The sequence below is a fragment of the Strigops habroptila genome, chromosome 1 (assembly GCF_004027225.2).
Source record: "Strigops habroptila isolate Jane chromosome 1, bStrHab1.2.pri, whole genome shotgun sequence".
Lineage (NCBI taxonomy): Eukaryota > Metazoa > Chordata > Aves > Psittaciformes > Psittacidae > Strigops > Strigops habroptila.
In genome coordinates, this window is record NC_044277.2 from 44,306,003 (window position 1) to 44,332,417 (window position 26,415).

At 41.8% G+C, this 26,415-nt stretch overlaps 1 protein-coding gene across 1 annotated transcript in view; it reads left to right on the top strand.

Annotated features, from left to right (window-relative positions):
• GAREM1 (GRB2 associated regulator of MAPK1 subtype 1) overlaps positions 1-26,415 on the top strand; it is a 104,283-nt gene that overhangs the window by 1,852 nt on the left and 76,016 nt on the right. The window contains exon 2 of the mRNA XM_030502630.1: positions 21,821-21,961. Within this exon, the coding sequence (XP_030358490.1) occupies positions 21,821-21,961 (141 nt within the window). The remainder of the gene's footprint in view (positions 1-21,820; positions 21,962-26,415) is intronic.

The window sequence follows — 26,415 nt, forward strand, 5'->3', positions numbered from 1 at the left end:
TGGGGCTTGAAGCAAGTATTTTTGGGGTTTTTGGTCTTGTATCAGACCTGGTGATGGGAATATCCTGTAGTTGTCAGGGAGATGAAGATGTGTGTTTTGTGCAAAGGCTTTTTTGTCCCATGGGTCGCATTTACAGCATATGCACAGGCAAGTGGATGTAGTAAACAGACCTGAGCTCTTTTGCCCATGCCCTGAGATGGCCAGACATGAGGCAGCTGTTGGTGTAGGTGCCCTGCAAGTAGTGGTTCAGTCCCACACTAAACCCTGCGAGGAGGCAGGCTCAGGTACAGCGCTGTGCTAGGGGCTTTGGGTCAGAGCTGGTTGAGATCTGTCCGGTTCAGCATGCAGGCAGAGGCTTGTGAGTCTGCTTTACCTGCTCCTATGGGTGTACCTTTTAACTTCTGCGACTACAGATGGCAGACAAATCAATATTATATAAAAAACACAGACGCCGTGATTGTGGTGGTACCAAGAGGACACTTTTGTATTTCCAAAGGAGGTTGTCTGAGAAAGCAACCATCAATTGATGCATAGCCTCCTAAAAGGGGAGAGCTGGGAACGTGCAGTGTTTGCAGAACTGACTGGAGCACATGCTGTCCTCAAATGGTTGCTCTCCATCCCTGTCCTTGTCTTGCAAAGCTAACAAGTGGAGCTCTGTCAGAGAATTCTTGATGTAATGCTGAAGAAAACAAATGCAGAGTCCAATCCAAATGTGTGTCACTCAGTGCTGAGGAAGTTAAGGCTACCTGTCTTAACAAAGTAGCATCTTGTGTGTCAGGTTTATCAGGATGCAGCTCCTGTGTCCTCCACACTGCTGCAAGTGCAGCCTGCAGGTACCCATAGATGGGTCAGGGTTCAGTTGCACTGAAATGGCTCCATGTCCCCTTCAGGTGCTGAATTCCTCTCCAGATCAGTGGAAACTGCATGTGTTCTGTGCTGTTGGAAATCAAACCACCTGTAGATGTCTGTCTTCAGTCACCTTTTGGTTTTGTGGTTGGCTTCTGTCTGTAGCTGTGAGTTGTTTCTAGGGTGGTTGTTTCAGGCATCATGAGGTCTGGTGAAAGCCAGAATTCATTTCTTCTGGAAGAGCAGAGCATAGAAGAGGATTAAAAATCTGGTGATGCGTCTTCTTCAGAAGATGTCAGCCTTACTATATTGTTTCTACATTTCTAATGGAGTTTAGCACTTGGTGGATAATGTTCTTACATGACACACACACGAGATCTCCATTTTTTTACTGTTGCTTCACCTTCAGGCCTTTTGGTTTGAAGGAGGAGAATGGGTATGATGAACGCAGTTTTATTCTTCGAGTTTGGATGTGGAGCTCCTGGAAAATGCCCTTCAGTAGTTCACTTCGATGTTTTTGACAGTATGAAGTTATGAAATATTTATGCACACTAAATTTGGTCCTCTGATAAGAATAGAGGATTTTTCTTGATGGTATGGGAGGAAGTAATCTGTTGTTACATCAAGATATAGTTGGAAGTAGTTAGCCATCAGTGCCTACCTTATCCATCTAGAAATAATAAACATGTCATCTTCTGGTTTTTCAGATGAAATTTTAAGGCTGTTTAGTTGTGTTCCAGGTTATGCTTTTGGATGCCATTGAGTTATAAGTCAAGTTTTGGTTTAATCTGTTCATGTGTTTAATATCTTGCTGGTGAATATTGTTATATTAATTGAACAAATAGGGGGAAGCTGTCATTTGAGAGGAAGCAAGTGTTTCTTCTATGTCTTTTTTTTTCCTAACATACATAACAGCTTAAATATTTCTAGAGGAAAACTCAAATACAAAGCTGCTGAAAGAGTGCTAAACACCATATCAAAGAAAATGAATGGGCTTTATCTCATGCTGTGGAGTTCACAGAGTGGGCTGTTTCAGATGAAAAGAAGCAAGGAAGGAGCTTTGTGCTGTGTTTCTCCTGTTCTTGCCCCCTGCCATCCTGATGTGCATTGTCACAGCTGAATCCCACCCTGGTGACACTGAGAGGCTGTGGGTGGGTGAAATGGGGAAAAGATTTTGCTCTGGGAACCCGCAGCAGAAAGAGCTCTTATTGGAGTGTGGTTGTTGCAACAGGGCAAAAGGTGAGCGTTAGTGGTCTCTGGGAAAACTCGGATGCATGGGAGGGTTCAGATCATCGGTAGAAAAGGCTAACAGTGAAGTAGTGACTGTATCTTGTTGTTAGTGCTGAAACGGTGCTGTGCATGATTATCTCAGAGCTTTACATTTCTGGTACTTATTTTTCTAAGGATGATTTTGGAGGGTAGAAGAGAAATGCTGCCAGGCTTAAGACTGGGAAAATATTGCTTTGCATAGAGCTTCAGGATAAGCTTTTTTTTGTAAGCTCACTGCTCCCTTCTGTTGTCTCTTGTCCTTTTTTCTTAGCTGAACTCTGTTTCCCTCAGCTGTTGTTGCTGTGTTTCCACAAGTAAAGAGCAGCCTTTGCAAGTAGGTAGTTCTCACATGCAGATTGGGTATGAACTGGAAGACATCATGGAAATTCTCAGCTTGTGTACAAAGACTAGTTTATGGGATTGAGAGGGCATGTGGTCCTCTGATTTTCTTCTTTTTCCACAAGGCCTAAATGTATTTATACATGCTCTAAACCAAAAGAAGATGTTATGGACATGAGTGCTCTTGGGATCAAACATAGTGGCACTTGTCCTCAACTCATAAAGAAGTGATTCCCTACTGTACTGGGGAAACCACACTGAACTTTTCAGGAAGGGAGACCATGGATCGCGATGAGCCAGTGAGACTCCAAAGGAGATTCTTCTCTATGCATTGTAAATGTGTGGTTGCTGTAAGATGAAATGGCAGAATTAGTAGCTATAAGGAAAGGAAAACCCTAAAATAAGTAACAAATTTAAAGGGTGATTTCTTCTTTCTTACCCCTGATTGAACTCTTGTGAATACCAGCGGTGGGTGGATGGTGAGTTCGTGCTGCTATTGCTCCTGGGGATGAAGAAGAGATTTTCTTATTTATTTTAGTTCAGGCTCTCTTTTTTTCCACTCCCATTTCAAAAGTTTTCATGGGAAAAGTTTTGAAAGACATCCATCTTTCAAATGGACGCCCATCTACCCCAGTTGCATTCAGAAGAGTATTGTTCCCTGCAGCACATTACTGTAGGGCTTATTCCAGTTCCAAATATCTGTAAACTGAGCACCCTTGCAGCTTATCAGAGAACATCATACTCAACAGAACAGCGTGGCCGTGTACATAATGAAGATTTCTTATTGCGTCACTCCACAAATGTGAGTTATCTGTGCAGCTGAACAATACTTTGAAACGCCAAAGAGGCTTATTCTCTTAAGGTCTGAACACTGCTATCCGTGCTTTAATTGTCTCGAATGACCTCCTTCTTTTGCGAAGCTAGTGCAGGGTGTCTCAGTAGTCTGCTATTGAATAAATCTTTTACAAAGAATCATGTGGAGGTAAGGCAAAGCTTCTGATCAAGAAAGAGGTTTCAGATATGCTCAGACCCTGGGCAGTGGTCGTGATCTGATTTCCTGCTTTAGGTGTGGCCCTCTGTTGTGTACTGTGGTGTAATAGATGAGAGTTCTCATAGATTGGGCAGATGGACAAGTGCTTCTCATTCGAAGGCAAAAATCCTCAAGATTGTATCCACGTGGCTTGATTTCTTAAGTGCTGAGCAGCTTTGAAACTCCATCTGTTTATACTGGTGTGTTCTGCCATTAGAGTATGATCTCGGGCTATCTTCTTGCTTCCTCTTCTTTCCTCTTTACGTTGTGGTGTGCTGTTTCTATCAAGACAATTGAATGAAAAAACAGTTGACAGGTTGCCACTAACCGCTGCTCCTGGCTTTTTGTTTTGATTGTTTTCGGTTTTATTTTTCTTTACTGCTGTTGGCAGAGACGTGTTCCAGAAATATTCTAGTGAAAAAGCTTTTAATTCATTTAAAATCTGCGGCTACCAAATGGTGTCTGTGAAGATTATAGTGCCCTCCTGGAGATGGAGGCCAGTAATTTGGCAACACCTATTCCCAGGAGTACCACAAGCTTCCAGTGTGGCAGAAAGAGTTCAGCAGTATACATGTTTTACACCTGAAATTCCATGATTTGTTTCAGCTGCTTTCTTGTTTGGCAATGATTTAACGTACCATAGCGTGTACTGCATGATCTTTAACCAATAGGCCATTTGCGCCACACTGGACCCCTCGTAGTGTGGTAGGGCTGCTAAGATGCAAAACAGTTTCCTTGCTCTTGTTTCTTACATGCTTAATAAATGTTCATATTCTTTTCTGCCATATTCCTTTCTGCCGTTCTTTTCTGCACAGTGCCAGTGCTCACTGTATGGCACAGTGCTCTGTGTGAGCCATTCTTTCTCACAGAAAGAGTGTGGCTCTTTGTTTCAGTGTCTAAAGTTTTGACTCTGTTAGGTGAAGCCTTTGTGTACGTACCTGGACAAACTTCCTGGATAATTCTATAGCTTGAGTATTGGAAAGTGAAAATCCATTAGTCTTTTCTTAACTGGAATTTAAGTGCTTTAACTTTAATCCATGGATAAAGCCTGAGACGAAGCTTAGTGCCTTGGCTTTTTTTTTTCCCCTTTTTTTTTTTCTTCATCTAAAATTATTCATTACATGTAGCTTTCAGGTAAGACACAAGATGTACATAAAAAGAAAGGAATTAAGGTGTCTTGAACAGTTAGTAAAACCCTTAATCTTAAAACAAATGTGGTGTGATGAATCATACGCTGCTGTTGCAAGATACAGTAGTAAGGAATGGTACAAGTCTAGCATAGGAAAGAAGGGGTTTGTTGTTCTATGCTTTGTCTGTAAGTGCTGTTCTGGAACTAGGTGTTCCTGGCTTTGGTGATTATGTGAATTGGCACTCTCTGTAATAGCCCAGCAAAGGCAACTCCAGGGAGTATGCCAAGACAAAGTGCTGGAGGGTGTTGGACAGCGTGGTCTGGTGCTCCAGGATTAGATGGAAGTTGTGGGAAGAGCTGCAGCATGGTCCAGTCATTCCAGTAGTGGTTTGTCAGCAGCGAAGGGCATGGGTGTTGCTGTATTTCCTTTTGGCATTAAGAGTAACAAGTTGGTTGGATTAGGGCAGCTTAAGTCTCTCCCCTATAGGAAAATATTCATCATCTTAATGCGGATTGCATATGACTCAAAACCAACCTTCATAAAACCCAGTGAGCTAATATTTCAAGTCTGAAATTTTTGCTTTTAATGGTGCTTCCCTTTAGAGCGAGTTTCATGTAGCATTTGTGGTTTGTGATTTTTTTCATATCATTTACAGTATGAAAAGCTTGTGGAACTACCTGCACTGCACCTCCACCTGTAAGACAGAGCTGCTAATCTGAAGGCCTAGCACAGAAATGTAGAATTGAGATGTATAAGGAGATTGAAGAGTGTGTCTTTGCTGACGATCGGGGCCATGTCTGCTTTGCAGGCTCTGTGGCGGTGTGCACGTCGGCATAAAACTGCTAATAGCACAGCTTTGCCAGGGCACCTGCATGCTTGGCTGAGGCATTGCATCAGCAAGAATAGCTGCTCTGTTTTGAGATCTCCCGGACTGCTGTGCTGCATGGTGTATTACCCCATCAGGCCTGTTGCTGCAGGGTAGAAATGTCTTCCTGAGGGTTTGGAGTCCACCCTCTTCGTCCTGAAGTTTGTTTTGCCTTTCAGTTTGTACAAGGGAGTGATCAGAAACTTGGCCTTTGGAAAGAGGTCAGAGCATTGACGTTTTGGGGAGGGTGTGGGGGGAAAGAGATAGCTGCATTTAGCTCATGTAAGGCATTAACACCAGCAGCAGTGGCTGACTGTATGTGAGAGAAATGAGCATGGAGATGTTGTGCACGTTGCAGATGGGGAGCAAGAATTGCCAAATCATACAGATATTCACAGGCCAAGTCTGTTGTGCAGGGGGAGGTGCTCCTGAGCCTGCAAAACAGACATGGGGTGTCTGGATCAAGCCATGATGCACACCCGAATTTTCCGCTGCCAGAGCTGTGGGTTCAGAGGGCTGCAGCATATGCATGACCTGGCAAGAGCTGGTGTGCTCTCAGCAGAGGAGTGGATGGTGATTTTAGCAGGAAAAGAAGCAAGTCTTGTGATGGGAAAGGTCACTTGGAGCTTCCTGAAGGCACAAACCTTCAGGAAATGCAAAATTGTTTGGAAGGTGCTCTTTTTGTTTGAAGTGTGTTCTTTTTGTTTGTCGTCTCTTTCTTTCCTGGGTTATAACTAACTGGTGCAAGTTGTAATCAGGGAGAACTCAGACTTCTGAATGTTTCCTTGGCCTGTGAGGATGTCGCTGAGCTCCTAAAGAGAACCAAGGATAAACATTTACATACGGCCTTGAAGGCTGGAAGATGCCTGAAAGCTCAACCTGATGAAGCTGATACTGGAATTGCCTCATGCCAGGGCATGCCTTAGTGACTCAAATGTAAACATTATGTAAAACACAACCTGCTGTAATTGTATTTGTCAAACGAGCAGGGGAAACTATTCTGCCAAAGTGGAGGCGATGGTGAGGAAGTTGGGGAGTTTCTCCTTACAGTCAGAGCTGGGGGAGTGGGAAGAAAAGCTGAGTAAGGGACTAAAAACCCCCTTTGACAATCCAGTGTGTACCGGGCACTGCTCTGTGTGCTGTCTCTGCACCTTCATGGCAGCACATGTACCCGGTGTGGGTGAGGATGTGGCTCAGTGAACAGCAGGTTTTCAGGGAAGGAGCTGGGAAAGCACTGTCTGAGTGCACTGCAGGAGTGTACGTCCTCCAAAGATGAAGTGTTGGACACAAGTTCCCCTCTGCAAGAATGGTATGGGCTAGTTGGTGAGAGTCTAGAGTTTAACCCCCCTGACATGCTCTTAATCGCTCTGACCTGAAGGGAGAGACTATGTGCCCAAGACTGACCCGAGGGTACAAGCAGAGGAAGGTCCCTGTGTGTACCCTAAGCAGTCACTTCAAGCTTGTGCCTCCTGGCCTTATCCAAGCATCCCCCGTTTTGTCGTGCTGCGTGGCCGCGGCAGAGCGCTGAGGCAAGCTGGGCTGTCGTACTGAAACACAGCACACTCTGGTTTGTAAGAGTCATGCAGCCTAAATGCCTAGTTACTAAATTACTTCCAGGAACTGTTTCAAAGTAATTCACAAATGCTCAGATACCTCCTCCCATGTGTTTGTTTTTTTGTTTGCAGCTGCTTCTTGTTGTTGTTGTTCCAACTGGCAATTTCATTTACTTGCCCCACTAAAAGCAAGCACTGACTGTTCTTGTGGCTTCCTGGCATCTCACTATTTTGGAGATGAAAGAGGGAAGATGAAGGAAACTTTTTATCTAAGAGGGGAAAGAAAAAGGCATGTGCACAGATCTTTTCTTCATGTCCAGCTTTCCTGTTGTGTCTTTCAGTGGGTCCCTTCAGGGCAGGGTTGGATTTGAGGAATCCTTGGCTCCATTCTGTGTCATTCAGTCCATCCCCAAGGCTACTCTGCTGCACTTGTGGGCTTCCAGTAGGTGCTGCAAGTATCTGCAGTCATTTCCAAGGTCGCTCTAAGGTAAAACACCCAGTACTGTCTAGGAGTAGCAGGATGGAGCAGTGCAAGGAGCTGCTTCTTTTCTGTTACCCTTTCTTGCCTTCAGATAGGATAGTCCTTCCTTTCACCTCTTTCAGCATTACTGGCATGTTGCTGTTGCGTTCTTGTCCTGTCCTCCAGCTTCTTACAGCTCCTGTGCAAACTCCGCTTCTCCATCCCTTCATGCCCTCATCTTTTCCCTCAGCTTGGAGGAAATCAGGTTTCTTGGACCAGACAGCAGCATGATGTGTGGCTGTGATTGTAGCGGGAGTAATAGCTGTGCATGTGCTACCAGAAGTGAGAAAACAAGCGGGGAACGTTATTTCAGACACTTTGAGAGGCTTGGAAGTTTCTGGTCACTGAGACAAGAAATTGGAATGACAACTCAGTGCTGTTGGAAGGAGACAGGTGTTCTGGGCTTCACTGCAGAGGGATGGTTTATATCAGCACAGATGACATGGGATCTCCCTCTGTGGAGTCTTACGCTTTGCTGTTGACATGCTGTTTTGTTTAACTTCAGTAAAGGGAGCTTTGCTGGCAGGACTCGAGTGTGAATTGGTAGGCTTTGCGTGTAATGCTTCCATTTGTCAGCCAGCAGTGACTGCTTGCTTGACAGTGAGTGGAGATGCTGTGTATTTGTAAGAATAATAGTAATCCTTGTCCATTCGTTATACGATATGACTAGCCAGAAGGAGAATCTAATGTGTATTCCTTGTTGGAAGACTGGCTTCCAAAACATAACATTATTCCTGCTTCTTTCTTAACAGTTTTGTTCAGGCTTCTATTTATTAAAAGGTCGAAACACCCTTTTTCATCTTTGAAGGGGGCCATGACCACACGCATTGATCTTAGATAAGATCTTATCTGAGTTGCATTTATATAATTTCATTATGGTCAGACTTTTTTCTGTCTTGGTCTCTGAATGGAAAGCTACATTATACTCATAGCAGGAAAATATAGAAAGCATAGGTATGTATGTGATTAGTTACATGTGTATGTTATTGCAGTCACTGAGCCCAGGATGTGGGTGTAGACAAACAGGAAAGCTGCAGCGCACTGCAGCTGAATGTAGGGCAAGCTGGAGGAAAAGATCATTTCTGCTGCATGTTTTACGGGTTGCATTGTCAGATATCATTTGGGTTCCTGTCAATGTCTAACAAAGTATCTTGATACCATATGGCCTGTGGGCAAAGATAAATGTGACCTCAAGGGGAAAGTGAGGCATGATGGGCTTTTCTTCACTCTGTGTTGTGTATGCTGCTCTCTGAAACTAGCTTTCCTCTGCAGGGGGAACGCACATCTTTCTGTGCATTCTTACAATGATAAAAATATTATCAAAGGGATGTTATTAATTTATCCCTTGTGTTTTATTAAAAATAAAGCCATTCTTTTTATACCTTGCAGCGTAAGCATAGATTTCTCTGAAACAATGGAAATACATTGCATTCAGGATTAGGACTGTTCTTCATCAGAAATAAATTAGGTGCAGCTTTGATTGCATTCCTTTTGTTAGTATTTCCATATTGCTTATATACTTTTACTGAACCAGGATGTAACCAAACCAAACAGGTGCCTAACTGCAGTCAAACATCCAATATTTCTGTGCATGTTTGCAGTCAGCCCATGTTTGAAGAGGTATTACCCTCTTATTAGTGATATTTGAATTTTTCCAGGTCGAACAGAAGAAGAAGGAGGGACATAGCTAAAATGCAAAGGCATTGGCAGCCCCAACAAGCGGGTGCCATGTGTGCACAGCCAGTTAGCGCCCGCACGGTCTCTGAGGGCATGGGGAGATGGGCCAGGCTACTGGGCAAGTAGCCAGGTAGCAACTCAAGTTCAGAGCAGAGCTGAACTTCTGCTTGCTTCCAGCTGGTTTTATCCCATCCTTCACCCAGGCTGCAAAAAAATCAGACACAAGTTAAAAATGTAATGATGAGTTCTCCCAAAGCCAAAGAAAACTGTGCTTGAGCAGCTTCTGGACTACTTAATTTTTAATTGGGATCTTGTCCAAGATGCCCCAAGTTCAAACAGGGATCACTGCTGTGCAACACAAAGCAGCATAGTGTCTCTTTAGGACTTGGGCTATATAATGAGAGGATTGAGCATGTTTACTTGAATACTATTTTAAAATATCATCCAATTATAAATAACTGTCAATGAGAGCTCCCCGGCTCTCAGGCTCTTCGCAGGAAAAGTCTGAATGAATAGACTGCTTTTCTGTCTGCCAGGGCAATCTAGAATCAAATTCTAGGTCTTAAATCTGTGAGGTTGGTAGGGTTAAAATTTTCTTCATTGACATCCTGAATCTGGGAGCTTTAGCCAGACCTCCCTGACCAGACTCCCAACCATTGGACATGGGAGAGATGACTTCAGCAGCTAAGGTGCGCGGCCGCCTCCACTTGTATCAATTAGAGCAGACATTCTGTATCTGTGCTTGGAAATATATAGGAAGCCAGTAAAAGCATGTAGAGCAATAATAAATGATGACCTCCCACCTCTAAGTATTAGGCTTCCCCAACTAGGCACCTGATGCTAAGCAGGCACTTGGAAGTGTATTCTCCAGTGGACCTCACAATATTTATAGTTGCATCTGAGTAAGAGCTTTCTAGCATCAGGAATTCTTGCTTCTAATGAAAGAAAACCTTGGCTCTCTTAATGAAGTATTTAAAGGAGCTGATTTGGATGGCAGCAGGCTGCTCAGAAGTCTCATTAATGCTGTGTTTTTCATTTGGTTTGTGCTGTGCTGTCGTTCTCTTTATCCGTATCTATCAGACTGCTTGTGAAAGGTACTTGCTATTTGGATTCCTCATTTCTAAACCTGGTGCCTCGATTGCAAAGGGCAAATAAATACTTCACGACTTTTCTTTTTATTTCCTCCTCTGACTTTGGACATCAGAATTCAAAATGGAAAATAAACTAAACATGAGACTAGCATAAAAAATTCCTTTCTCTTCCTCTCTGTGTTAACACTAAACTAGGCTGGAACCTCCCTTACATGCAATTAAAAGTTATTTAGCTTTCTCCTTCTAAATATTTCTAAACTCTGATCATTTTAAGTGTAGTTAAACTTAGTGTTCTCTGCTCTTATTCTTAAAACTTCAGATTTATGATCTTAGGTGACTTCAAAACCAGAAAACTTTCTTCCATAAGAATCTCAGTTTTCAATTAACTGAGTGATTCTGTGGTTTTTTTTTTTTTATTTTTTTATTTTTTTTTTCCTTCAAATATACTATGATAAATAGTTGGCACTCTTCAACGTGTTGCAGGGTATCAGAGTAGTTTAAAGAATTGCTGAGACTTTCTAGGGAGATTTGTAAGTAACCATGGTGACTGTTCTGTTGGATCAATCTTACAGCTAAATCTGTTGTGAGGATACAGCAAATCTGCAGTTACATCTGATGATGTTCAGCATTAATAAGAAGAGTAATTGCGATAACAGCAGAAAGTTACTGTGTTTTGGAATGCAAATGTTAAGATGTTGTTGCACTAAGTGTGGGCTTTTTGCCCCCCTGTGTGGAGGTGGAGAGCAGTCTGTGTTGAAAGATGTGTTTTGGCTTGTTTGACTTGCGTTCATAAAAAGTAAGGTTTCTCATTCGGGGATGTTTGTTCTGAAGGCTTGAAACAAACACAAACAAAGCTCAATGAAATCTGTGTTGTTACTCTTTTTTTTTTTCTTTTTTTCTTTCAGTGGTTTTCTTGTGAACACAAAGAAAACAAGATGCCAAGATTCAAACTGAGACTGTTACAGTCAGCATATATAGAGCTTATACCATCAGTGGCAATGGCACCAGAATTCCACTTAGTGTTTATTTTAAAGTATTTGTGCTCCTCTTCCCTGCAGTAGGTCAAACAGTTTTTTCTGAACACTCGCTGAGATGCTGTCTGCATGTATTTGCAGCTAGAGAAAAGCTTGTCTTGGAACAAACTGGATTTTTCAGTGGATTAATCTGCCCCATAGCCTTGTAACAAGATTATGGTTTATACTGATTTGTTGCAACAGTACTGGTAGATCCAGTCATTCCAATAGCAAAATGCTAATCCTAAAGAAATAAATCTGTCTTCTTGCTGGCAGGCATAAAAAGAATAGGGGGATGGGAGTCTCTGGTCTCTCTGATAGGTATTAGTGGGTGATAGCTTGAGTTCAGCATCAGTCGGATTGAAGCAATTTGATTGTATCAGGCTTTTGCAGAGGGATTGGAAATTGCAGAAATAAAGCCTTATCTCTTTTCTCTTGATTGTGAAATATTTAATGGTCAGCCAGAGTAAGGTTTGATCACAGTACTGTGAGGCTGAAGTCAGTCAATGCACAAAGTACCACAAACAGTGATGTTAGGCAGTCTGAGGATGATGCTGCCTTGCCCCTTCCTTGCTGAGCACATAGGGTCAGTGAAGCAAGCTGGATCCCCTTTTGTTCAGACATGACTGAAAATTGTTGTGGTGGCCAACTGTAGCCAACAACAGTTGTGTTTCATCCAAGGACAAAGGTGTACAGTGGGAGAGGCTTTATTTTGGACAAAGTATTTCTTGGATAGATGCATCTTGCCCAGCTCTTCTGAAGCTGAGAGAAGATTCAGTGTCTCCCTTCACCATCCAAGGCTGAGACAAGTGTGATTGCTACTAACAGACCTTGCTGCAGATGAGCAGCATCTCAGCTGAGGGGCTCATTCTGGGCTGGACAGGGTTGGGTGATTCTCCTAAGTGTTCCCTACTTGGTCTCTGCAGCATAGTACCCAAAGAGGAGGTCAGAACTCTTGGTGAGTTTGTGACGCGCAGCCTGAGCTGGCTTTGATGCCTCTGCTCGCCTGTGTTCCAAATAAAAATATATTTAAAAATTTTAAAAAAGGCACTTTGTTTTTTTTTAACTCCTTTTGTAATGTAAAAAGCAACTTTGAAAACCAACTAGTTGAATCTTAATTTGAAAGACAGCACACAAGACTTTCAACTAATTTTGCCTGATCTTCCCTGCTTTAGTTGTGACTTTTCTCCTTTTCTTGTTTTTGGCAAAGGAAGGAAGAATGTAAGTCGTCTTAAAATCAAAATGAGTATGAATCCGTATGCTGCTAGGGGAAGCCTTTCATCCACTGAAAGATGTGGAGTCTATGCAGTTGATAGAAGGTGAGGTCAATATTACTTTGGATTTCCTGGAGAGGGGTATTTGATTGCAGTTTCAATCATCACAGAAATACTGGTTGATCCAGATAATAGGAACCAACACAAATGAATGTGCTGCAGGAATGGAACAATTAAACAGAAGCACATACTTAAATCTACTCAGGAGATTGAGAAGGAAAAAGGGAAATTGAAAGTGAGGTTGATTATCAACAGGCCTGCAATTTTTATTCCAGATCTTTGTGTTGTAAGCTGAAAAAGTTGTGTAGCTGGGGGACAGAGCACTCTGCTTTCATCTCTTCCACTGTGTTCAGACACACAGTCAGATGAGACCACTGCCAGGCTTTCCTAATGAATCTGCCCACTTTAAATTAAAAATTTAGTACACAATGTTTTATAGCCCTGAGATGTTTAAATTTTAACGTGGGTTGGGTTTGTTTTGGTTGATTTATTTTATTTTTTTTTCATCTTGCTCCTACAAACTACAGTATTTGCTCCTAGAAATTACAATATTTACCCTTTTAACTCACTTAGTAGTCTGTATTTAGACTTTGCGTGATACACCCCCATGGAAGTTGGTTTGCTTTTCTTTAAACAAGGAAGTTTGTCTGATCAGCTAGATTTATTATTTTTATCAACATTTTTTTGTGCATATATGGAATGACAAAGTGAGACTGATAACATGGAGGGGTTTTCAAAGCAGGTTTTGAAAGCAGGTTACCACTACTCCATGGTAGTAGTGTTTTCTACAATTACATGCTTTTTACTTCTCTTCGATTAGGCATTTTATGCAATAGTAACTCTTGCAAGCATCTGTTCAGTTATAATGATAAAATAAAAAAAACCAACCCAACATAAAATTTACAATTCTTGTAGATTCAGTGTCCATTAATGTTGCTACAAGTGGGGTTCTTCATGTAACAAAAATATGTATGGGGTTTTCTTTCTTTTGTTGAGGAATTTTACAAGGATGTGATTTCCACCCCCCCCCATAAAAATTCCTGTTGATAACTTCAAATTGGAAAATTTAAATGTTGTTCTACTCCTAATGAACTTTTTCCTTCTGACCTACATCACAGACCAGTGCAGGTCTTATTTTTGCAGAAGCAGCACTAGGGGCTGAACAGCTCATTGAGATTTGACTCAGTAACCAAGTACAGTGCCAAAGCTTAAGCAAGCAAACCACCTTGATTCAATATTTATTAGTCTTTGACATTCATTGAGGTATGTCTCTATAGATAAATACCCAAAAGACACTCTGAAGTATGATGCAGCGTGCAGAAGACAAAAGGTTTTGCTTCTTCCCTCTACTTTCCCTCAGAGTTCAAATAGAAGTTGTCATGAAGAGAGGTTGCATCACCTGCGAAATAATAATAAAATATAATAAATTGCCCTAATTTGAGTATTCAGATTTAACAAGAACTTTGTGTTTCTTCCCCCAAAATCTAAATTCCAAACTCAACATTCTAAAAGAAGAAAGCTTTAAGTATTAGTGAAATGATCTGTAGAAACTGAGGCACCTGTTCTGCCAGTGAGGCACTGCTGCAGTAATACAACTGAGTGCTGGAAGTACAGGGTATGTTGATAGTATTGTGGTAGATGGGAAGTCTAATGGAAGCTGTCCTGTGCACTGTTGCAGTTTCAGTCTGCCTGAAACAGCAAAACCTCTCAGTGACTTTAGATGAAGTCTGTGCTTCTAAGGGGAAAAGGGTGTTTGCTCACTTGTTTCTTTCCTCCCCTTGATGATGACTGCCGTCAGATGGTCATGTATGATAGTACTGCAGGTATTTGATTAACAAATAGAATATAGTAGGTTTGTCTTCTGCTGAGTTGTCACATAGTAATTTCTTTCGTTTCTTCTCCATTGCTTGTATTAAAACCAGAGAGGGCTATTTAGCAACACAGTCTTGTTTCCTAAGTGAAAGAATTCATTCTGCTCTTTGAATTCAGACTCAAATAAAAAGAAAAGCTAAGCCTCAAACATATTGGAAAATTGATTACGTGGAGTTCTCTTCCGGTAGCCTATTGTCCATGCGAACAGTTTGGGGTTTTTTGTGTATGTTTTTCAAAGAACTTGTACTCTTACTAACATAAAAATGACATACTTAGTGCAGTGCTTCTTGAGCGCTAGTGATGCTTCCATGTGTCCCTATGTCAAATGAGACCAGATTGAAGTTAACAGTGAAAACCTGTGTGATGCAGCCCAACATACATCTTGGTCTTTTTTGGCTTACTTGTTTTGTGTAGAACAAGGAGTTGATGTCTGCTGGGGGTTTTTTGTGGATGGTTACACCTTGTTTTTTGTTGTCTTGTATTTCAAGAGATTAGAAGCCCAAACATAGAACTGGCTGAACAAGAACCAAAATGTCAGGAGCTGTTTGAAGATTGTATGAAGTATGAGCCCACCAGTGAAAGCAAACAGAGATTCCCAGATGGGAATGGCCCTGAGTTATGCTTGATTTTGGGGTTTTATTTTTTTAAAGGCAAAAGGATGTGACGGTAGCCAGCCTGGTTTCAACACCTGGTGCTGCCACAAAGCCTACCTTGGAAAAGCTTGCAGGTACCCGTGGTGCTCACAGACCCCCCAATGGCAAGGAGGCTGACGTCAGTGCGTGCAGTGCCTGCAGTTAGTAGGTGCTCGCTGTGCAAAACTGGGTGTTTCTGACCTGTGTGTGGTCTCTTCAGGTGTGCTTGCTTGTCAGTGCTAGGCCCTGGTACCCCACTTTTAGCTTTTGTGCTGAGAGAAGGCCTTGGCTTCAGTTTTTACCTGCTCTGAGTCTTGCAGTAAGAAGAAATCAAACTTACCTTAAGGTGTTACCTGTGTGGGAGCTATGTGACTCGCAGATGTTTGCAGAAACACAAGTTTGCCATTCCAAAAACAAGGCAGCTTTTATTAGTTGGCTGGTGTACAGTGTTGTAGGTGCCTTCTTTCGGAGTGGAAAAGCAGTGCTGGCATTTATATTTCTGCTAGCAATGTGACCTCCCTCTGACCTGAAACACCTCTTTGCACAGAGCCATGAAGTCCGTAATACTGGTTTTTTTCTTGGTTTTCTTTTTTTAACAATAGATTATAACTTCATTTCATACTGACTGGGCCTGTGCTTTGTTTTTCATGATGTGGTAGGATAATGTTAAGATGTGTCTTAATGCATGGCTTGGTGCTCAAACAGGGAAAGCCCAGTGGAGCAGATGCGATGTAGGTAAGGCTCCTCAGTGTGATGATAGCATGATAAATAAGTAAGAACCTCACTTCTCTCTTTTTTTTTTTTTTTTTCCCTGGCTTCTAATTGCTCTGCTTTCTCTTAACTTCCAGCTGTTGTAAAATAAACCTTGATTGCCAGTCTTTAGTCTTCCCTTGTAACGCTAGCCACATGCTGGCAGTTCTTCCTAGTTATTTCATAGCAGACGTGCCCACCTGACCAGACAGCCACTTCTTTTTGCTGTTGCACAAGTTAACCCTTCATTCTAGAAGATGTTAGTGCAAGCTCAACTGGGGATAAAGTTGAAGTTATTAATTTATGTGGTTTTGTACGTACCTGGCTGAGCACCCACTGAAATGACTTTCAGCATTGCTGGGATTTTCCTATGTAATGATATGTTATGTGATCGTGGAACATTAAGTGGAATAATTAAACTGACCACCTATTTAACTGACCAAGGCAGGCTGGGTGATGCTCTTAATTGTACAGCATCTGTTACCTTGCATCCAGATGGTGTTCAGGCTTAATGTTCATGAAAACACATGGCCTGGAGTCTTGATGCGTTTTCCCTTAGGTTTCGCAGGCATCTTCTTCACCAGCTATTTGACATCTTAAGTCTCTCATGAGCTTCAGGCTCTTTTCTATAAGCCTTTTTGTTCCAGGAAGAGCAAATTCTGCATGCTTGAACTGAGGTGCAAAGGACAGCGTTAAGCTCACTTTACAGTCTTCTGTGATGAATGAGATGAGAGGAATGTCTCCGTAACCATCTTCCTGGCAGGAGGAGATTGTATCTAGTTCATCTGGCGTGTGTAAATGGTATCTGTTACGTTGCTGGAACCTTGCATGCGACTTCTTCTCCTTCTCTGAATTGTTCGTTACTTGCTATTTTAATGTCTCCAGACGCAAAGCTTATGCTTTAAGGCAATGATGCAAACTCTTAGCCAGGATGACAAAGTGTGTGGCATTATAAAGCGTTTATATTCCTGTAGATCACTGCTTATTTTTAGCAGTGTAGTTTCTGAGAGTGAATGAGTCATGTTGGTCTGCACATTTTGCAGTGGCTAGAATGTTAGTTTCTCAGTGCCAGGAGGAGAGTCTTAAAAGTTGGGGGGTTGCGTTTGGTGGGGGGTTTTGTTGTTGTTGTTTTGTGGTTTAGTTTGTTTTTTCTCATTTGATTCATGATTTTTCTTTAGTGGTTGGTGTTGAAAACTCATTGTTGTCATTGGCAAACCAGAATATGTAGAACCTGTGTGAATTTTCTTTCATGGACTATAATGGGACATTGGGAAAAGGCCCTTTACTGAGAGGGTGGTCGGTCAAAGGAACAGGCTTCCCAGGAAAGCGGTCACGGCACCAAACCTGTCAGAGTTCAGGGAACATCTGGACAACACTCTTAGTCATATGGTTTAGTTTTAGGTAGTTCTGTGAGGAGCGAGGAGTTGACTTGGATCCTTATGGGTTCCTTTCAACTTGAGATATTCTGTGATCTAGAAGGAAGCGAAGAAGAGGTGGGAGTGCTCTTCAGTTCTACTCCTGAGGCTTTGCCCCAGACTTTTGGAAATTTTGAAATGCTAAACTAAAAATGTGTGCCTTGAGAAAGGAAGTGGTGGCAACAACCTGCAGGGAGGTCAGTGCTTGCTGCTCAGGAAGTGAGCTTCGTTCTGTGCTGCAGCACTGCCATGTATAGACTCTGTCACTGCATGTAGCCAACCGTTGTTTTCTTACCTGGTTCTTAAAAACTGCAAGTGAAAACAGAAGTTCATCTCCAGACTTGTAGATCAAGGTATCTTGCTCCCAGTCTTGCTGCAGTTGTTAACTGTTAATTTGAGATTAGAGTGTTTACAATGGCAGAGCCAAGATTTGCCAAATGTGGATGATCCAGTTTTGGAACTGGAAAGAATTATTAAAGGAGTATTGGCATTTAATGTAGGTGGTATTTAATAAGCATGAGACTCTTGATTAAGCAACTACCTATTTTTTCTTAACTATGTCAACACGTGAACAATTTTCCTTTCATGGTCAGCATTCCCTCTACACTTGCCCTTCAACAAGGGTGGAGTTTGCAATATTTGAGATTTTTAGGAATTACATGGAAATGGATCACAATTAAAAAATGGTAATATATCTTATTTGCAGTGAGCACATGAATAGCTGTTGCAGTGCTGCTTTGGCGATGCATGGTAAAGTAGCCCAAAAACTGGTCGTGGTCAGAGTGCTTATAGGAGAACAGATTGTGTACGAACATACTGGCTAACTTTGTAGTTCAGATATGCAAGGCTTTTATTGCCAGGCAGGGATGGGTGTTGATGCTTTATTTAGGGTTTAGGTGCTGTTAGCAAATCATAGGTTTCTTAGTCTTGGTCATTATTATGAATAAACTTGACTCATCTTTTGGAAAGAGGTAGGCAACTTGGGGAAGGGTGGGGAATTGCCTGTGATAGTTCATTGCATCTCTGACTTTTATTTGGGGGCCGAAAACCCAACACAAGTATTTGCCTGTAGATTCTCTGAAGTGGTTTAATTATATTGCAGGCATGTGGGGTGGGGATGAGAGTGTGAGAAGGTAGAGCTAATCCATATTTGATCGTAAGAGACAAAACTGTTACTAAAGATGAGTGGCCTGTGTTCTCTGTTTTCTCATGGCGTCTGACTTCTGTGTAAGCAGCAGTGTAGGAGTATGTTGAAAAGGTGAGAACCGAGTTGCATAGCTGGTGGATGTGAGGACTGCCGAGTTCTCTCCCACATAGTTAAAATAGGATTAATGAAAGGCTTGCACAACTTGTGTTACTGAAGCAGGGGAAGAAATCAGATTGGATATGCGTGCCTGTTTTGCAGGGTGCTGAGAAAAGTGTAAAGGGCTACATCTGGGCTGTGCTTTGGCTGGGAGTTGAGTTGTGTAGCTAGGGTCTGAGGTGTCTCCTGTCTGAAACGCCATCCTCCTCTGCAGGAGGAAGATGCTTTAAGGGCAGTGAGCCAGACTACAACAAAATGGAAGAAAGAAGAGGGTATGTATTGCCATGTTCTGTTGTCTGAAGTCTCATTTGACCCTTCCTTGTATTTCCTGCCATAGTACGGAGGCCATCATTAGCCAGGTATTTTTGTGAGCCCATTAATCCCTTTGGTGACAAGGAGCCTCTTCCTTTAAAGTAACACCAGGAATCCAGCTTACCCACAGTTAGGAAAGATCAATGCTTGGTAAGGACAGACCTGCCTGCTGCGAGGGAGCCCGAGAGATTGTGAACTCCCCACTGCATCCACTCCACCTTCTCTCCTCGGCTCAATCTCCCGTGGCAAAGCACGAAATGCATTTCCGATGTAATCAGTTGGAGCGAATAATTGGTGTAACAAGAACTGTGGTTTCCAAGGTTCTGTTTAAAAAATACAGCTACTTCCAGCTGCAGGCTTAATTACATAGTCACTCTTGGGCCTGCCTTAGCAATCTCTTTTTACACTCACCTGTCCCACCCAGTTTTAGTGGAGTAACCACTTAAACAGATCATGGCATGCGAAAGCTGAAAGCTCCTTTTCATAATTGGGTGTCTTTATTTTCCTGAGAATATCTTTCTCAGACTCTTCGAGGGTGACCCATACTGTAATTATTTCCCTTCAACCCTGGATGCAGAATCCAGCCTCCCTTTAAGCAACATTCTGAAACTGTACCTACAAATTGTTAAGCAGAGAAAAAGCATACCAGAGATGCTTTGTATTTTCTTCAAAATCTGTTTACCACTGTGAAACTAGTAAACTATTACTTCTTCCCTTAGGTGTCATTGGTTTTATTTTGTTGTGGGATGGAATAATTATTTGTTGCCATGGATTATAGAAAGCATGAGCCTAACTCTCTGAACTGAAACATGAGTTTCAAATAATGCCATGTTACTATTATTAGTGGGTTTTCCCCAAAAATTGTAGACCTCTGTTTCAGCAAGCTGAAGATAATTTTTATACCTATTAGGAGTTGCCCTGTGAGCAGAAAATAGGAGATGCTCAAGGTCAGATGATTTGCTAAAATGTAGCAGGTACGACTCCTCTAGCAAACATATCTGAATTTCCTTCAAGATATGGATGGGACCAAAGAGTCCTCTGGCGCTGCATGGCAGTTTGCTATTCTTCCCTAGGCTTTCCAAAGTCCCTTCTCGCAGCACAATGTGGGTGGAGGGGTGCTGCTGCCCAGGGAGCAGGAACTGGTGCTGAGCAGCCTGAGTGCCTGGCTGGGCTGCCAGGGAATGTGGTCTACGGAGTGTGGAAACCACTTCTTGAAATGTCCTGCTTACCTGGGAGCTACTTTCTGTGCTGTGGAAAAGAAGGATAACTGGAAATGGTACCTTCGTAGGAGCAGGAATAACTAGTACTAAAGACTTCTGTATACCTTTTGGATTACTTTGTTGTTTCCCCTCTACACTCCCATAACAGCAGTTTATCCACAGTTATAAATTAAAGCCCCAAGTGTGCAAAACAGGGACTACTTTTTAAGGTTTAACAGGCTGTGGGACAGCAGACCCAGGGAAGTCCATCTCTCAGACTCTGCAGGTTGGTCTGTCCCCTTGTTTAGCCAAATCCAAGTTTCTGGAGGAAACAAGCGGAATTCTGGCCAGAGAGTGTCAGAGCAGGTGGTTGTAATGGTTTCTTCTGATTTAAAATATAATAATTCTCACACACACCAGTTGCTGTGTTTTGAATCATGTAGGAGGGCACTTTCTGATAGAATGGGAGCATGAAATCAGGCAGGAATGGGGTATGTAGTAGCCATTGCCTACGGTGGAAAAGATTGCCTAGTGTGGGCAAAAAAAAAAAAAAGCTCAGTGGGAAGTATGTCTCCTCTGCAGAGATTGAACAGGGGAAATGTCTGCTGCCTCAGGCTGAGGAAAGTCTCCTTCTTCTGCTGGCTTTTAAGAATATCAGGGGACTCTGAAAGTGCAGTTTGTTGTAGTAGCTGAAGGGGATGGGTTTTGTCCAAACTTGATTCCAGGGCTAAACTACTTGCTTTATTTTTGGCTCTAACTGTGGAGGGCTGATGGGAGAGAGGGAAAATGAAATTTAAAGCTTCGTTATTCTTGGCCCATGTTTAGTGCCTGCTAAGTGTTCCTGAAAGTTTTCACATGGCTGCTTAAAGACACCTTGAGAAAGGCTGTTTTTTTAATGCAGAAGCATACTGAGCAGGACTGCAGGTATGTAAGAGCTGTCTGCCATGATACAACCTGCTCTATGAAATTTTGTTCATGTATCATGCATGAGGTGTGTGGTTGGGACTTTCAGTAGTCTATCTAATGCATCTCTTGCAATTGCTGGAAAGCCAAGCAAAACACTCTAGTGCATTACAAAGATGAGCAGGATATTATCCAGGGGGGCTTCTGGTTGAATTTATCCCTGATAGAAGACTTTGTGTGTTAAATTTTTTTTCTCATTAAGTGGCAGAATTAAGCTTACAGACACAGGAACAGCTCATTAAGCAGTGACTTGCAAAGGGATAGAATGACAAAGCTGAAATCTCTGTATTTGCACGTGTGATACCCAGTTGCTTCATAGTGGTGAACAAGATTTGGCTTCAGGTGCCTGTGGGGTAGCATGATGCTAATCTTTCAACATATGAAAATGTAATTTTTTTTCCCTTTATTTAAAAATTAAAAGACCACTCATATATTTGTATTGAGATAGACATAAATAGAGATATGAAAAGTCGGTTTATACAGAAGGCTGAAAAAGGAGCCTCAGAACCACTGCTGAGTAATCTGGATTACATCTCTGTGGTGTTGTATTCATGCACTGAGTTGTTCTGCTTATGTTTGTTTTCTGTAAAGTGCTTACCTTGCAAAAACGAATACTGTGTAGGATTGAAATTTACTTAATAGGGTTTATAAATATCAAAACATCTGAAAAATAAAGAGTAGTAAGAATAAAATGCTTGTTGTGAAGTTTTCCTAATTCTTCATGCAGTAAGTGTGAGTTATTTAAAAAACCTACATCTGTTTTGCAGGAGAAACTGTAGAAGGCCTTCGAGAGAGCGATTATCTTCTGATTCATTCATGTCGGCAGTGGACAACAATTACAGCTCACAGTCTGGAGGAGGGTCACTACGTCATAGGGCCAAAGATAGAAATTCCTGTACATTATGCAGGTAAAGCTATTGTTGACCTGAAATACAAATCCAAAGAGAATGAATTGCTTACCACTTACACTGATCGCTTTATTTGGCAGAGTGAAGCTACGCCTCTAATGCCGGTATCTGTGACTTTTAACTTTTTAATAATGTTACAGAGCAAAAGAGATACTGGTTTACTCCCAGGGTTACTAAATGGTATTTCATTGGGCAGCACATTGATGGAACAGGTAGCTATGCAGAAGAACTGATTTCAAATTGAGTGCTATGAGTTGCCGGTGCTTCTCATCTGTGGATGTGGTGACAAAAGTGTGAAAGTTTTTGACAATGCCTTGAAATGTTTGGTCAGAGATGGAATGGCTTTTAACACTTCATTGCATACTCAGGCTGGAGGGACTTCTTTAATATTCCCATGTTAAAAGCCAAGGACCCTTTGTAATAATACTACAGGTTTACACTAATGCTCCTTGGTAGTTCCTTATCACTGTCTGCCTTTTTGGATGATGCAGTAATATTATTGTTCCAAGTAGACATCATGCAACTAATCCATATTTATTTGATGATTTCAAATTATTTTTACTAGGAAATTATTTGTAATACTGTTTCCTAGTCAATGTCCTTATTCACAAGCTGAATAGAGCAATACTTTGTGTGGAAAGTGCTTATCTTGCTGCAGTAGGTACGAGAATTTAAAAAGCTGGAAAGTGTGAACTGAAAGAGCCAGGGCTATGAAGCAGAGATGTGGGCTTAGTGCTTTACTTGCTCTTCTATATAGCTGATTGTTAATTGAGTAATTTACTAGGCTCTCTTATAGTCTCTTTCAAAATGCTGATGCAATGAGGGTGTGCTGAATTGTCCAGGAGGCGGCAAAAATGTTTTATTTCAATCACGCTAGTGCTGCAACTGCAGTGATGCACCCTATTTCAGTGATGCAATTTACACCAGTTGCCTTCTTACATGCCATTTCAGTTTGGAGTTCACTTCTGGAAGATTAACTTTTTTAAGACATGTTTAAAATCTTGGTCTGATGGCATATAATGTCATAATACACGTGGCTTTAAAACTCTCTGAATTTAACTTTCTTAGTATAAGCAGTTTCTAGTGCTTATGCTTAGCAGCACTGAATCTTTTATACCTCCTGGCTATGTAAGCTTCAGTCCTGAGGCCAGGTAAACACTTCACTTCCTTCAAACTGAATGCTGTGTCTTAAAATCCCCGCTGCAATTCCTGGAAGAAGGAGAACAGAAAATAAAATTGTTATTGGTGTGAAAGAAGCTTGGATCTTAAGTGGTTTACTAAAGCTTTGTTCTTAATTTTTAAAGAAAAGATTTGCTGAGTAGGGCTTCCTCACTCTTCATACTTCCATTCATTCATAGCTTAAATTCACATAGATACCAGCAAAATTAAAATCTGTTCCCTAAGATACTGCAGAAGTGTCAATGTGCTTTTCTTCCTGGCTTGCACAGGAAAACCATGTGCGTTTAGTTGGCAGAATAATTTTTGCTGTCAAACAACCTCCAGAAAGTTCCCTCCCATAAATGCCTCGTTAATGAGATGAAAATATATGAAAGTTCAGAAACTGCCATGTAGTGAGGGCACTTACTGAATATATCATGGGCTCTCATGGTGCCAAAGGAACTTCACACAAATGGTCAGTGCTAACTTACAGTACCCAGAGCATGTCTGATGGGCTTGCCTACAAGAAATGAGAAATGAGTCTAAGTGTGTGGAGGTTTAGTTAGCAAAGCACTGTAATCGGGTGCTAACATCTAAATGCATTTAGGGATGTCTTCCATACCCTGAAGATTAACTTACGCTGCTGTGGACTACCATATAGAGATTTATAAGGTAACACTGAGTGCACTTTCAGTGCTGCATTGTGCAGTGCCTTGTGTTTACAGCTTTTGGGATCCAGAGCCCCGCACTAAAGAGGCAAAGCTTAAGGCAGCTGCCTAAGAAGACTTGCTGTGCTGGGTACTGACCTGACATGCTGCTGGCTCTGGAGCTAGGTGGGGCATCTGCTCTGCAGTGAATTCTGGGATATGGGAGTGCTCCAGAATCATTCATTACCTTCCTGAGGAGGATGTGCTGCTATTGAAAGATATTGCTGTCAGGTGCTGATTGCTGTGTGAGCTGGCTGGCGCAGCCCTCCGCTGGCATGGGAGACCTTTCCATCTTTGCAGAAAGCATAATTAGAACAGTTGACAGAATGTTTATATGGGGCTCAACCATTAGTTCTTTTGGTTTAGAGGAGGGATTTTATGTCCCCGTAGGCAAATGTTTGTAAACTATTTTGTGTATAAATGTGGGATTATAGGTCTGACTTTTGCATGCTTTAACTTTAAACTTCTGCCAAATAAGATGTACTGCCTAACAGAATGACCCTTTGAGATGGAACATAAGAGTTCATTAAAATGACTTTTTAGGATTGTTTCAGCTTTAATGGCATAACCTTTCTATTTTTTTAACCCCTAACAGAATTTTAACTTAGCAAATTGCAGTGTGATTTTTGGTTGCAACAGTTGAGCAGGAAGGGAAGTTGAAACTGATGTTATTCTCCTGAGATTGTGGGCTTAAGTACAACAAAGACATCACTCAAATATATAAATAAGAGTATAAAGTAAATCTTATTTTGCTACTTGCTAAATCAGGTTTTGATACACTTATTAAACCTAAATACAATAAAGCCTATTAAAGAAGGAAAATGATGTATTTTACATGTAAGTAAAATCTCATGAACAGAACCTGAGTTCTGCAGTCCTGCTGATGGTCCTTTCCCTACTGGGAAGGTGCTACCCTGGTTGTTTCTATTGGGAATGGTTGATCTGGTTAATTTCTGCTGTTGCTGTCAAAGAACAGTCATATATGACAGCTGTTAATCTAACCATTCCCTCTTGAATACTCTCTCCAGTCATCTTCTCTTTAGAGTAAAAGTTAATGTAGCATAGATTTCAATTTTCATGTAGTTAAAACCGAATGGCTAATGTGTTTCTGGCTCCTAAAACAAAAGAGGTCTTCACGTGCATGTAGCATGGAAAGATGAAAGTTACTGTCCTGATAGTGCCCTGCCTTGGCATAAGAGGATGGACTTTGCAAGACTCCAAGGTAAACCATCACAACAGATGGATGTTGCTTTGATATCCTTTGCTTTCCTCAGGTACACAACTCGCACTTGATACTCACAGGAAGGTCTTATAAGCTGTCTGTCTGAACTAGTTTTATATTGTTCCTGGTACTATGATATCCTTAATACTAAATTTCTACTCTAAAAGCAAGTGTGTATCATCCATATCCTCCAACTGTTGTCAAATGTTATTGCTAGTTTTGGCTTAGGCAGTACTGTAATCTTTACCTTGATAAATGTCTCCCCTAGTAGCCTCTGGGCAATATTGTTTTGTGATATGAATTTGGAAGATATGGGGCATGCTGGTATCTTGCAGAGTTAGACTTCACTGTGCTGCTGCTTGTCAGGAGGAATGCCTCTCATTGCCAGTGTCCCAGGGGTGCTGATGACCGTGTCTCAAACACATTCTGTGATAACTGAAAGGCATTGAAGACACTGCCTGGGGGTCTGAACACTGTGTCCCTCGGGTGTTGTCTGACCCTTCTTGTGTTACCTTCCAGCACTGTATAGCTCAAAATGATCAGAAGCATTTTTGAGGATTCATCAGCTGAAGCCTCAGAGATACTCTGCTCTGACTCTGTATGGCCCAGGCTCAGTCTGTTGTAAATGCCCATGCGCATGTGGCCACAATTCCTTATGGGTGCAGATTACTGATGTGGTGGCTGATGGACTTGGATGTGGTTGCTCAAAACTTGCTGTACAGGAAAAACAGCATAGAGGCCTGTGGAGTGACCCACGTGTGTGTGCATACCCCCACCTACACGGTGTAGTCTTTGTGGCTGTGCTACTATTGGTGAGTGCATGCTATGAAAGGAAAAGTACTTGTGGGTGGGTTGGCAGCATCTAGATTATTTTGCCCCAGATACTCACTCCCACATTTAATCAAATCATAACAAGACCTCTTGTTTTTTAGGGCCTTATCTCTGTTCTTGCAACTGGTGGTTCGTTTGCTCTCCTGTCTGTTTGAGGAGGGGTTTTTTTTCCCCCCATTCTGAGAACAAAGCTGTTCCTTTGAGATGACGTTTTATTAAATAAATAAAAAAAAAAAAAGAAAAATAACACTCAAACCTCTGCCTTTTTTCTTTAAGCTTCCGCTTGGCTTTGCGCAGGGTTTGAAGGGAATACCTCGTGTTACTGCTGTCATCTGTGTCCTCATAGGAGGTAACTAATAAAGAAAATACTTTTATGAAGACATTAGAAAGTAACACCCCATTCCAGGGTGTGCCACACTGTAACATATCCGGGGTGTTGGAAATACTCTTCCTGTGAAATGACAACTCCCCTCCATATAGTGAAGGTGTTAGCAATTGCTAATATAGAGTAATTGCTGGTGCCCTGTCCTCTTGCT